The sequence below is a fragment of the Gracilinanus agilis genome, chromosome 6 (genome assembly GCF_016433145.1).
Source record: "Gracilinanus agilis isolate LMUSP501 chromosome 6, AgileGrace, whole genome shotgun sequence".
Taxonomy (NCBI): Eukaryota; Metazoa; Chordata; class Mammalia; order Didelphimorphia; family Didelphidae; genus Gracilinanus; species Gracilinanus agilis.
The window spans coordinates 291,745,472-291,757,169 of record NC_058135.1 but is presented as its reverse complement, the minus strand read 5'-3'; the positions used below and the strand labels follow the sequence as shown (position 1 = coordinate 291,757,169).

At 58.9% G+C, this 11,698-nt stretch overlaps 2 protein-coding genes across 2 annotated transcripts in view; one reads left to right on the top strand and one right to left on the bottom strand.

Moving 5' to 3' along the window:
* Positions 1-471: 471 nt before the first annotated feature.
* Positions 472-10,587, top strand: LOC123252816 (aldehyde dehydrogenase family 3 member B1-like). Its single transcript, XM_044682056.1, has 10 exons — positions 472-545; positions 1,315-1,477; positions 1,870-1,980; positions 4,050-4,170; positions 6,019-6,104; positions 6,897-6,978; positions 7,705-8,091; positions 8,187-8,353; positions 8,941-9,040; positions 10,394-10,587. The coding sequence occupies exons 1-10, from the start codon at positions 472-474 to the stop codon at positions 10,585-10,587; spliced, it is 1,485 nt and encodes a 494-aa protein (XP_044537991.1).
* Positions 10,588-10,902: 315 nt separating this feature from the next.
* ACY3 (aminoacylase 3) overlaps positions 10,903-11,698 on the bottom strand; it is a 9,291-nt gene continuing 8,495 nt past the window's right edge. Inside the window, exon 6 of the mRNA XM_044680919.1 lies at positions 10,903-11,359. Coding sequence (XP_044536854.1) covers positions 11,159-11,359 — 201 coding nt within the window. The 3' untranslated portion in view covers positions 10,903-11,158. The remainder of the gene's footprint in view (positions 11,360-11,698) is intronic.

Genomic DNA, 11,698 nt, shown 5'->3' with positions numbered 1-11,698 from the left:
ATTTAATTTTGTGGAACATTTGGTCATTCCATATTACATTACAGTTCCTAGAGGCAACTGGGTGGCACAGTGGATAGAGCGTCGGTCCTGGAGCCGAGAGGACCTGAGTTCAAATTCTGTTTCAAACTGTCACTAGCTGTGTGACCCTGGGCATGTTGCTTAACCTCTGCTTGCCTGAACCCACTGGAGAAGGAAAACCCTCCCAGACAACAGCTGAATAACAACGAATTGAAAGTGTTTGGAAAAAGACGACCACGAGTAATGAAGTGGTTGAGGCATCCTGTGAGGAATCAAAATGAAACGCGCTGACCCTTGGCACCGCCACCTGGCGATCAATAAGCAGCTGCGGATGGATGGACTGAACTTCATCTGCTTCCCCGAGCCCAGCGCTCAGGCTTGTCGAGAGCCTCAGGGGTATCGCTCGGGGCTTCGCCTTGCTTGGATGATGCCATTAGCGGCCTTTTCTAAGGCATGGCTAGAAAGGTGAAGCGACCCACGGCCAACCCCGGATCCCTGGGGACCGCCTGCCAGCTGGACGGTAAACCGTAAACGATCACCCCAGGCTACCCTCGCAAGGGTTCTTAAACCATCCAACTGGATCCTGGCCTAAGCCTGGTCCTGCCATCTTCTGCCCAAGAACGAGAGGAGATAGTTCATCAAAAGCTTTGCTAAAATCAGGAGCAAACTCTTCCCCACCTTCCTTTCATCTCCCAATTTGGGAATTCTGTCCAAAAAAGGAGCCCAAGTTGGTCTTGGGGAAGCCGGGACGGCCCATTGTCAGGACCCGATTCCTATTTACATCTTTGCCCCCCTCTGGAGACTCATCCTTTAGGGCCCAACTGAAACGTCGCTTCCTCCAGGAAGCTTCCCTTCCCATCCTGGTCAGTGATGGCCTTCTTCCTGAGGTCTACTAAGGGTCTGAGGCTGGATTTGAACTCAGGTCTTACTGACTCCACTTAACAAATGTGTATTGACTTGTCTTTGTCATGCATGGCTTTCTGAACCCTCAGAGTCAGTAGACTCGGGCTCAACTGAGAGTTTCTCTGGAGTCCTTCGTAAAACTCTTCAAAATACTCACAGTAGGGGTAGAGGCTGACTTCCCTGAGGCAGGGGGGAGACCGAGGCTCCTCCGACAGGCCAAGGGAGGCAGTGGAGGGCCCGCTTCCGGGCTAGGGCGGCCAAGTCCTGAGACTTTCTGGGAGGAACGGTGGGGTCCCAGGGAGTCCCAGAGGGGTCCTAATAAAGGCAGGTGGAGGTGGGCCATCATCGAGGCACTGCGAGCCCCTGTAGCAAGGCCTGTCGCTCTCTGGCCAGGGCAAATCCCTACGCAGGCACCCTGAAGCGACTCCGGGATGCCTTCGACTCTGGAAGGACCCGGCCTGCCGAGTTCCGAATTGCCCAGCTCCAGGCACTGAGCCGCTTCCTGAAGGAAAACCGAAAGTTGATCCTGGACACCCTGAAGAAGGACATGGGCAAGGTGGGGAGGGGAGGGGAGGAGGGGAGGAGGAAGAGGGGAGACTGTGGGGGCCAGAGGGGGCCGGGCCAACCCTCGAGGCCTGGAAAAGCAGGAGAGGCGGCCAAACCCCAGTGGGAAAGTGGGCATGATGTGGAGTGGAGGAAAGAGTGGCCGTGCGGCCCTGCTCTGAGCACAGACAGAAATCTGGGCGAGTCTTCTAGCCTCTCCCGGCTGCTGGCAAGTGGCAGGGCGGGCGGACGTTTGAACCCTGACTCGAGTTCAGAGGGTTGGACTAGACAGCCTCTAGGGGCCCTTCGGCCTCAAGCTTCGGCCTTCTGTGTTCTGGGTTTGCGCCCCACTCCTCCCCGGGGGGACGGGAGCCCTGAACGCCCGTCTGGCTCGTCTCTCCCCAGCCAGCTGTCGAGGCCGATGTGTCCGAGATCGTCTTATGCGAGAGTGAAATCAAGCTTGCTCTGAACAACCTCCACACCTGGATGAAGGATGAGAAGGTGGAGAAGAACTTGGTGAGGATGACGGAGGGAGGACGGGAGGACGGGGGGGCTCTGAGGGCGATCAGGCCCTCCCGGCTGGCTTCCCACATCTGGGCCCCCTCAGAGGGGCAGCCGAGGTCTCAGGCAGGCAGGCAGGCTGGCAGGCAGGAGGCTAACCTGGGCTCTAGCCCTAGAGCTGCTGCTCACCCTCCGGTGAACTTCCTCTACTGTAAAACCAAGGCAGGAACACGTCCTCTGGCTCCCTCGGGGTAGGGCTGAAGAAGAGGTGAGGGAAAATGGATGGCAGCAGGCAGGCGGGTAAGGAGCCATCATCTTTTTTTTTTAAACCCTTAACTTCTGTGAATTGGCTCCTAGGCAGAAGAGTGGTCAGGGTGGGCCATGGGTCAGGTGACTTGCCCAGGGTCACCCGGCTGGGAAGTGTCTGAGGCTGGATTTGAACCCGGGACCTCCCGTCTCCAGGCCTGACTCTCCATCCACTGAGCTACCCAGCGGCCCCCAGAAGCCATCATCCTGAAAGGGCTTATGGGGCCTTGGAAACAAGGGCCGTGGAAGCCAAAGCTTCCCGCAAGAAGAAGAGTCCAACAGTAGAATGGGCTGCCTTAGCGGTAGTGAGTTTCTTGTCATCAGAAGTCTCCGAGTGGAAGCTTCAGGACTACCTACGTGAGTAGGCTGCGACAGTGGAGGCTGGACACGGTGATTTCATCTGAGATGGAAAGATTCTGGCCCCGGCGCTGGCCCACTTGGGCTAAGACTCCCCTGCTTTGTTTTGTTTCTGCTTTATTTTTAGTGACAAATTTCCGCAGAAGTTTTCCAAAGTGATACGATCCAAACTGTCTCCCTCCCCCATCCCAGAGCTGTCAAGCAATTCCACTGGGCTATACGTGTATTATCACACAAAACCCATTTCCCTATTATTCATGTTTGTAAGTGAAGGATCCTTTAAAACCCAAACCCCAGGGGGCAGCTGGGCAGCTCAGTAGATTGAGAGTCAGGCCTAGAGATGGGAGGTCCTGGGTTCAAATCCTGCCTCAGACACTTCTCAGCTGGGTGACCCTGGGCAAGTCACTTGACCCCCGTGGCCCACCCTTCTCACTCCTCCATCTAGGAGCCAATACACAGAAGTTAAGGGTTAAAATAAAAATAAAACCCAAACCCGAAATCCTATCCCCAAAGACACAAGTGATAAAAAGCATATTTTGGTCTGCACTCCTGCGCCCCCAGTTCTTTCTTTGGAGGCGCAGGGCCTTTTCATAAGTCCGCAGAATTGTCCTGGATCGTCGTCGTAATGCTGTCAGGAACAACGTCCATCACCTTCGATCTTTCCACAGTATTGCAGTTACTGTGTACCACGTTCTGGTTCTGCTCACTTCACTCCGCATCTGTTCATGGAGGTCTTCCCGGCTCTTTCTGAAATCCTCCTGTCTGTCATTCCTTACAGCACGGCACTATCCCATCACCATCACGTACCACAATTTGTTCAGCCGTTCCCCAATCGAGGGACACCCTCTCCGTTTCCAATTCTTTGCCACCTCAAGGAGCGCAGCTGTGAATATTTTAGTACAAATGGGTCCTTTCCCTTTTTTTAAAAAAATCTCTTTGGGATACAAAGCTAGTAGTGTATGGCTAGATCAAAGGGCAGACAGTCTTTTAAAGCCCTTTGGGCATAGTTCCAAATTGCTTTCCAGAACGGTTGGATCCGTTCACAACTCCACCAACAATGCATTAGTGTCCCCGTTTGCCACGTCCCCTCCAACGTTTATCATTTTCCTTTACTGCCATATTGGCCAACCTGATAGGTGTGAGGTGATACCTCAGAGAACTCTCCCCTGTTTTGATCCAAGATGGAAAGATTCTCCCCCCGTTACTGGCCCTGGTCTACCTGGCTAACTCTCCTCTCCCCTCTTCCTTATGTGTTTCCTTCTTCTCAATCTCCCACTGCCTGAGGGAGGTGGACAGAGAGAGGGAGAGACGCAGCCCACCTCTGCTTCTCCCGGCTAGTTCCCTGCATTTCCCTTGGGTACGTTGGGATGTACATCTGGCCTGAGGTCAGGTAGCTTCCTATACCTCCCCCTTGTCAACAGGCCACCCAGCTGGACTCAGCTTTCATCAGGAAGGAGCCCTACGGCGTGGCCCTCATCATTGCCCCTTGGAATTACCCTTTGAACCTCTTGCTGGTGCCTTTGGTGGGGGCCATTGCTGCAGGTAAGAAATGGGCCGTTGGTCAGAGGATGCCTGGTCTCTACTCTGGCCCAGCTTCCACGCCTCAGGCTCCCTGTGACCTTCTGTAACCAGAATCATTCCCACCATCCTCACACTCCCTACCCCGTGGGGACCACAGTGAGCTCATTCCTGCCCGGGATCAAGGCTGTCAGGTACAGCGGATGGAACGCTGGCCTTGCCTTGGTTCCGTCCGGCTGGATGACCTTGGCGAGTCATTTCCCTCTCTATTGCTCAGTTTCTTTATCTGTAAAATGAGAAGGATGAACCAAACAGACTCCGGTGTCTTCTGCTCTTCTGGAGCACAAGTGTCTGGGCCACCTCGATCCCTTTGAGCCATACAGCAGCTCCATTTTATGGATGAGAAAACTGATGCTCCAGGAGGAATGACTTCCTTGCCCAGGACCTCTAGTGAGTGACAGCAGCAGGACTCGAACCGAGGGCTCCTGGATTCTAGGCCCAGCCTCTAGCTGACACTGTCTCCTGAAGCAGCTGGGAGTCTCTCCTCCAGACTCAGGGACGAGGCTGTTATTCTTCGCCCCAGTTTTCAGGAATGTGCTTTAGCCCTTTGGAAATGGGGCGCAGCGTTAGGGCTCTCTCGGCTCTCTGCCAGGGAACATCTCAGACTGTGTCTTGGTCCACGTGAGCTTTGCCCAAATGCTGCCCAGGGGAGGCTTTCCCAGATCACTTGGGAGTCGGGCCCGGCCCGTCCTTGTCAAGGGAGCCTTTGGGTCCTGCCTGGAGGGCAGCCGGAGCCCCGAGCCTGCCTTCTGCGGCCTCCCAGAAGGTACCAGACTAGGCTTGCCTCTCTCTGCCCCCACCAGGCCTGGGGGCCCAGGTGTCCCTAGGGTGCTTTTGTGAGCCACTTCCAGGGTCCCGACCCTTAGAGAGAAGGCGTACCCCAAGCCACTACCCAAAGGCTTGACCTTTCCCCACTAAATGCTAGTTTCCCCCAAAGTTCCTGACAAGGAGGCCATTCAGCCAAACCGAAGTGTCAGCTAATAAGCAAAGCACCTACTGTGTGCCAAGCCCTGTGCCAAGCCCTGGGGCTTCACAAAGAGCCCAATGAGAGCCCCTGCCCTCAGGAGCTTACAGTTTGGGGGTGCTTAAAGATACACAGAGCACTTGACAAGTCTTAGCTCATTTGATCCTCCCATCAAGCTCTGGGTGGCCCCATTTTTAAGAAGAGAAAACTGAGGAAGACAGAGGCGAAACCCCCCATCCCACCCCTGCCAAGTAAGTGGCTGAGGCCAGACGGGAAGCCAGGTGTTCCCGCCTCCAGCACTAATATTCTGGCTGCTGCCCCGTTGAGGCGCTTCAGACCAGATGACACAGAGGGGACGAGCTCTCTCCCCGGGAGAGACGGGGAGCACCCTTGAGCCCACCCAGGGAGAATTCCCCGGAGAATCTGAAGAGCCTCGATGGAATCAGGACGCCCCGAGGAGCCGACTGTCCCAAGGCTTCCCTCTCTGACCCTGCAGCTGGCCCCAAAGAGCAGTGGGTCCCCCCGGCTCTCTGTCCCCCTCAGCCCCCTCCTCTGCTCCTACAATGAGCCAGGCTGGAGCCCCGGGTGACATTCGCACCCCAACTCTGCCCTCTCTGGAAACATGGAGGCTCCTCCTTCCCCTCTCCTTGTCCCCCTTCTCCTCACGGCCAGCCAGAGCTGGGGAGATGCTTCACGGAGAGAGAGAACTGAGGGGAGGGGGAGAACCCAGGGAGAAGAGCCCAGGAATGGCAGAGAACGGGGTGGAGGCCCCCCCCAAAAGAGGAAGGGACAGCCACGTCCTCCCAGGAGGAGTCACAATGGGCCTCTTCTCGCCTCCCTCCTGGCAGGAAATTGCGTGATTCTGAAGCCCTCAGAGATAAGTAAGAACATGGAGAAGGTCGTTGCCGAGGTGCTGCCCCGCTACCTGGACAAGGTGAGGGGCCCAAGCCGGGGCCGCCGTCCCCCAGGAAGCCTCAGAGCCGGGCCTTTAGAGCCCTCTCCTCGGCTGGGCTGTCCCTGAGCTGCTCTAGGAGGAGGCAGAGCAGAGGCTCCCTCGGACCAGGCTCCCTTTTTAAGGGGTCACTTGGGGTCTGGGTAGGGGCTAAGGGAAGGGGAGGAAGAAAAGCAGGGCCTGGCTGGGTGGGGCTGGACGGGGCCCTCTGTTCTGCGATGGCTCTCGGGATGGAAATGGAGGGGAGGCCGTGAGTCAAGGGTTTTGGAGTTGAGGCGGCTCGAGGCCTCAGTTTCCTCCTCTGTAAAACTAGATGACTTCCAAGGTCTCTGCCTATGATACTAGGCATGGTGGCCGTGTAGCTCGGCCTTGCCCAGACTCCTCGGTCAGATCCAGGCCCCCCTGGAAAGGGTCCCCCCAGCTCCCACCTTCCCTTGGAAGGATTTACTCCAGACTTTCTCTCCTCCCAGCCATCCTTTGCCCCGAGTTTCCTCTGAGCCACTCCAGGGTGGCTGAGAGCGCTGGGCGCGGGCAGAGTCAGGGGATCTGGATTCCAGTTCTATTTTGCCTCCTTAATTCCTGGGTGACGGTGGGCCAGTCACGGAACCTTTGGGGGCCCCGTTTCCTCTCTCTGGGGATGGTGGCTTCAAGCTCCGAATGGGCCGGCTCCTTCCTCGCCTCCGAGGACTGGTCAGGGGACGAGGTCCGGAGGGCTGGGCAGCGTCCTCCAGGCCAGGAGCTCTCGGGACTGGGCAGCTCTGTCTTGGGTTCCAGAACTGCTTTGCCATCGTAGTGGGAGGCCCCCAGGAGGCCACGGCCCTGCTCAAGAACAAGTTTGACTACATCTTCTTCACAGGTGAGCCTGAGGCCTCCCAGCCTGGAGAGGCCCTTTCCTTGGCTCCCCCTCGGCCCAAGGACCTCTCTTGGGGGTGGGAGAGAGCCGCACACCCAGGACACCCCGTGCCTGGCTCTGGGGGCAATGGGTGGGGGAGAGGTCGGGCCAGGAACCCCCAGATCCCATCCTAGGCCTAGGCTAGCCCCCCTTCACTTCATGGGCAGAGAAATAGGCCGGGGGGGGGGCCAAGGGAAGGTGGCTTTTCCCCACCTCCTTCTGTGGCACCTCCACGCCCAGCACCCCCCCCCCCCCCCGGATTCTCACCACCTCGGAGGTGTGCAGAGCCTGACACACTTAGAACATTGTCACACCGATTATCTCAGCTGATCAACCCCAGGAGGGAGGGAGGCGGGGAGGGAGGAGGCCGTCGTCTCCCCATTAGAAAGATGATGAGACTGAGGTCCAGGAAGGGGAGGCAGGACTTGGAGTCCAAGACGGCCATTTGGGGGTGCCCACGGGGTGTCAAAGCCAGGAAGATACTCAGAACAGAGAGTGTCGGATGGGAGGGAGCTCGGAACGTGAACGTCACGGCCTGAGGAGCCTTCGGGACCGGCTAGTCCCACCTGCTCACGGGCTGGGGCCGGGGGGCCGGGTCTTGGGGCCGGGGGGCCGGGTCTTGGGTCCGGGTCCTGGGGCCGGGGGTCTGGGGTGGGCTTTCCTCTGAGGGGGGCTCCTCGCTGTCCCCAGGGAGCTCCCGGGTGGGCCGGATCGTCATGACGGCGGCCTCCAAGCACCTGACCCCCATCACGCTAGAGCTGGGGGGGAAGAACCCCTGCTACGTGGACGACGACTGCGACCCCCAGAACGTGGCCAACCGCGTGGCCTGGTTCCGTTTCTTCAACGCGGGCCAGACGTGTGTGGCCCCAGACTTCCTCCTGTGCAGCCGGGAGACGCAGGAGAGGCTGCTGCCCGCCCTGCAGCGCGCGGTGACCCAGTTCTACGGGAAGGACCCCCAGCATTCCCCGGACCTGGGCCGCATCATCAGCGAGAAGCACTTCCACAGGCTGCGGGGCCTGCTGGGCAGCGGCCGAGTCGCCCTCGGCGGCCAGTGGGACGAGCAGGAACGCTACATGGGTGAGTGGTTCCCCCCGCCCGGGCTCGGGGCCCCGAGGCCGCCCCACGGTGGCCCCGCGAGAGCCCCGGCTGAGTCTCGTCTCTGGTCTGGGCAGCCCCCACCGTGCTGGTGGGGGTCCAGGAGACGGACCCGGTGATGCAGGAGGAGATCTTTGGGCCCATTTTGCCCATCGTGAACGTGCAGAGCCTGGACGAGGCCGTGGCCTTCATCAACAAGAGAGAGAAGCCCCTGGCCCTGTACGCCTTCTCCAACAACGCCAAGGTGAGGAGCTCGAGGGGCCGAGGAGAGAGTGGGGGGCCGGGGAGGGAGGGGGCAGCTCCCCCGGCCTGGTCTTGGGGAGAGGGAGAGAGCCTTCCTCACCCGCCCCGGGAGGGAGAGGCTTCAGTTTGGGGTTTTTAAAGCCCTTCTCTTCTGCCGCAATCCTGGGCATCGATTCCAAGGCAGAGAGCGGAAGCGGGTAGGCAAAGGGGGTGAAGTGACTTGCCCAGGATCACCCAGTTAGGAAGTGTCGGGTCAAATTTGAACCCAGGACCTCCTGGCTCTCACCCTGGCTCTCCATCCACCGAGCCACCTTCCTGGCCCCAGCAATACTTTAGCTTAATCGACATTGCTTGGGGCCTCCCATCCCTACTGCCAGGGAGCCTCTGGAGGAGAGCCCCTGCCCCCCCCAAAGGCTCCCCAGGAATGCCTCGTTGGGGCCGGAGGAGGTGAGGTTAGGCCTTTGGCCCACGTCTTAGGAATTCCAGCCTTGCAGGGAGGCCAACCCCAGGGAGGGAGATCAGAGCCCCTTCCTGGCTGGGCGGCTCCTGCCTCCACCTCCCCTCCTGGGGGCTCCCCGTCTCTCTCAGGTGGTGAACGAGGTTCTAGAGCGGACTCACAGCGGCAACTTCGGGGGCAACGACGGCTTCATGTACATGACGCTGATGTCCCTGCCTTTCGGGGGAGTGGGTAGGTTTCTGGCTCGGCCTCTGGCTCTCTTGGCTGGCCACAAACCCTGGTCGCAGGCCCGACGGTGCCCCCAAGGCCAGGGAAAGGGGAACCAAGCGTGTGCTCGGGCTGGGGGCTTAGTCTGGGGCCAGCATCGGGGCTGGGGCTGTTCTTAGGGTCGGGGTCCGGTTTGGCCCAAAGGCCGGTGCTCAGGCTCTGGGCTGGGATGAGCATCCAGGCTGCGGGCCCCCCTCAGGGGCCAGAGTGCACCCAGGGATCCGGGCTCTCCAGCCGGAGTTCAGCCTTGGTTCAATTTGCACCTTCACCCAAGCTGGGTCCAGAAGGGTCCCGGCTCAGAGCAGGGCCCCGTGGGGCCAGGGGGGGGCTGAGGGACGGGTGACCACGAGAGAAGGCCAGAGCAGGCCTCCGTGTGGCTGCTGAGGGCCCGGATAGATGCACTGGTACAACCAGAAGGGATGGGAGCAAGGAAGGCGCTTTCGCCATCGCCCTACCCCTTCGGAGACCCCTCTGCTACCCCGTTAGCTACTGGGCAAGTCTTCTGGGTAGAGCCTCAAGAGCTTGGAGCAGAGCCTCACAGGAGAGGAGGCAGGGCAGGACGGGTCCTTAGAGAGCCCCTTGCCCACCTCCCTCATTGGACAGAAGAAGAAACTGAGGCCCAGGGAAGGGAAGGTGTTTGCTAGATAGCCTGGACAGCCCACAGGCTTTCTAGATCGAGGTTCTGGACTTCAGGTTTGTCTGGGAAACCCGCCTTGCCCTGTGCATTCCCCTTCTGCTTCTCCCCGGCCCCAGCCTGCCCTGGTCCTGCTGCCCCAGCAGCTACTCCAGGGCCAGGCTCTGCATTCCTGGCTTGGCCTGAGCCCCAGCCCCTGTCGGAGTGTCCCCTCCTTGCCCTCCTCCTCCTCCTCCTCCCATAGATTTGTGATGCCCCTCCCCAAGATACCAGGATGGAGAAAATGCCTCTTTGGTACCTCAGTTTCCCCCCTTGGCAAACAAGGTCTCTCGCAGCTCTGCCGTCTTCTTTCTGCTTTCCTGGCCCTCTGCTCTGCCGTCCTGGGTCCAGCCTCCCCAGGGCCCTGCTTGGGTCTAAGGTCTGGGATCCCAGGGCCCTCCGGGCTGACCTTCTCTTTCTGTGTCCCAAGCTCCCTTCCAGTTCTGCTCTTCTGGGTTCTAAGACTCCTGCTGCCTCGGCTATCCTGGCTTCTGAGGCTCCTCTGTGAGGGCTGCTGGAAGGCCCACCTCACTTTTTAGCCCCCCAGCTTCAAAGCCTCGGCCTGGCATCCTGGGGCCTCCCAGGGCAGGGCTCTGGAGGGGACGAGGGGCCCCTGCTCAGCCGGATCCCTGCCCGTGTTGCAGGTCTCAGCGGGATGGGCGACTACCACGGCAAGTTCACCTTTGACACCTTCTCCCAGCGGCGTGGCTGCCTCCTCCGGAGCCCACGCCTGGAGATGATCAACCAGCTCCGCTACCCGCCCTACAGCCCACGCCACCAGCGGCTCTTGGTGTGGCTCGTGGACCACAAGCTGGGCTTCCCTTGCTCCATTCTGTGAGCCCCCTCCATCGTCCTGACGTTCCCTGCGCTGCGGGTGGACCGGCTCCGACGTCCTGCCTGACCCCCATCGTGGTAACCTCCTCGGCCCTAGGCCTTCCCACCCTTACCTGGAGAAGAGGTTCTCCTGGAAAGATGCCAGGAACGAGCTGGGAAAGGGGTTCCTCTGTGCTAAGAGCAGGTCTAGATCTGGAGAGGAGCCTGGAGCGTGTCTAGGCCAACTTTCTCATCTTATGGATGAAGAATTTGAGGCCGAGAAAGGTTGTGACCCCCCCAGGAACACCCAGATATTAAATGACTGAAACAGAATTCAAACTCAGATCTTGCGACTCCTTTCATTGCGCCACACTGCCGGCATCCATCGCACCTACTTTAGGGGACTGTATTATCTCTTCCACGAGTCGAGTCAAAGGCTCTGCGTGCATCATTTACTAACTCTGGGGGCTCCCTTCTGACTTGCTTTCCAGAATGGCTGGGCCAGTTGGCAGCTCCTCCGAGATGTGGGTCGCTGTTTCCCCCGAGGGGCCGCTTCCTCTTCTCTGTCCCCGGAGAAATCAGCCTGGTGCCCAGCTTCAGGACGGCCCTGGGGCCTCCAAAGCCGGGATGGAGAACGTGTGCTTCTCCATCTTGATGAAGGCTGTTCCCTTCTCATAGTAGGCAGCCTCGTTGATGAAGATTGGGTAGACAGTGGCGTCCCCTTCATAGAAGATCTCCTCCCCACTGAAGAGCTGGAAAATGGGGTCTCCTGGCTTCAGAGGAAGGAAATCTTTATCCTGAGCAAAAGAGATGAGTATCAGTGAAGACCTCAATGGAGTCTCCCGACCAGAGGGAGCTCGAGGCTGTGGGGAGGGAGGCAGGGAAGCCCAGTAGAAAGAGCACTAAGGGGGCAGCTAAGGGGGCTCAGTGGATAGAGTGTCAGGCCTGAAGGCGGGATGTCCTAGGTTTGAATTTGGCAGTAGACACTTCCTAGCTGTGCAATGCTGCACAAGTCACTGAACCTCAAATTGTCTAGTCCTTACTGCTCTTCTGCCTTAGAACTTGTATTTAGTATCGATGATAAGACAGGATAAGGGGAGAAAGAAAAAAAGGGGGGGAGGGAGAAAGAAAGAAAG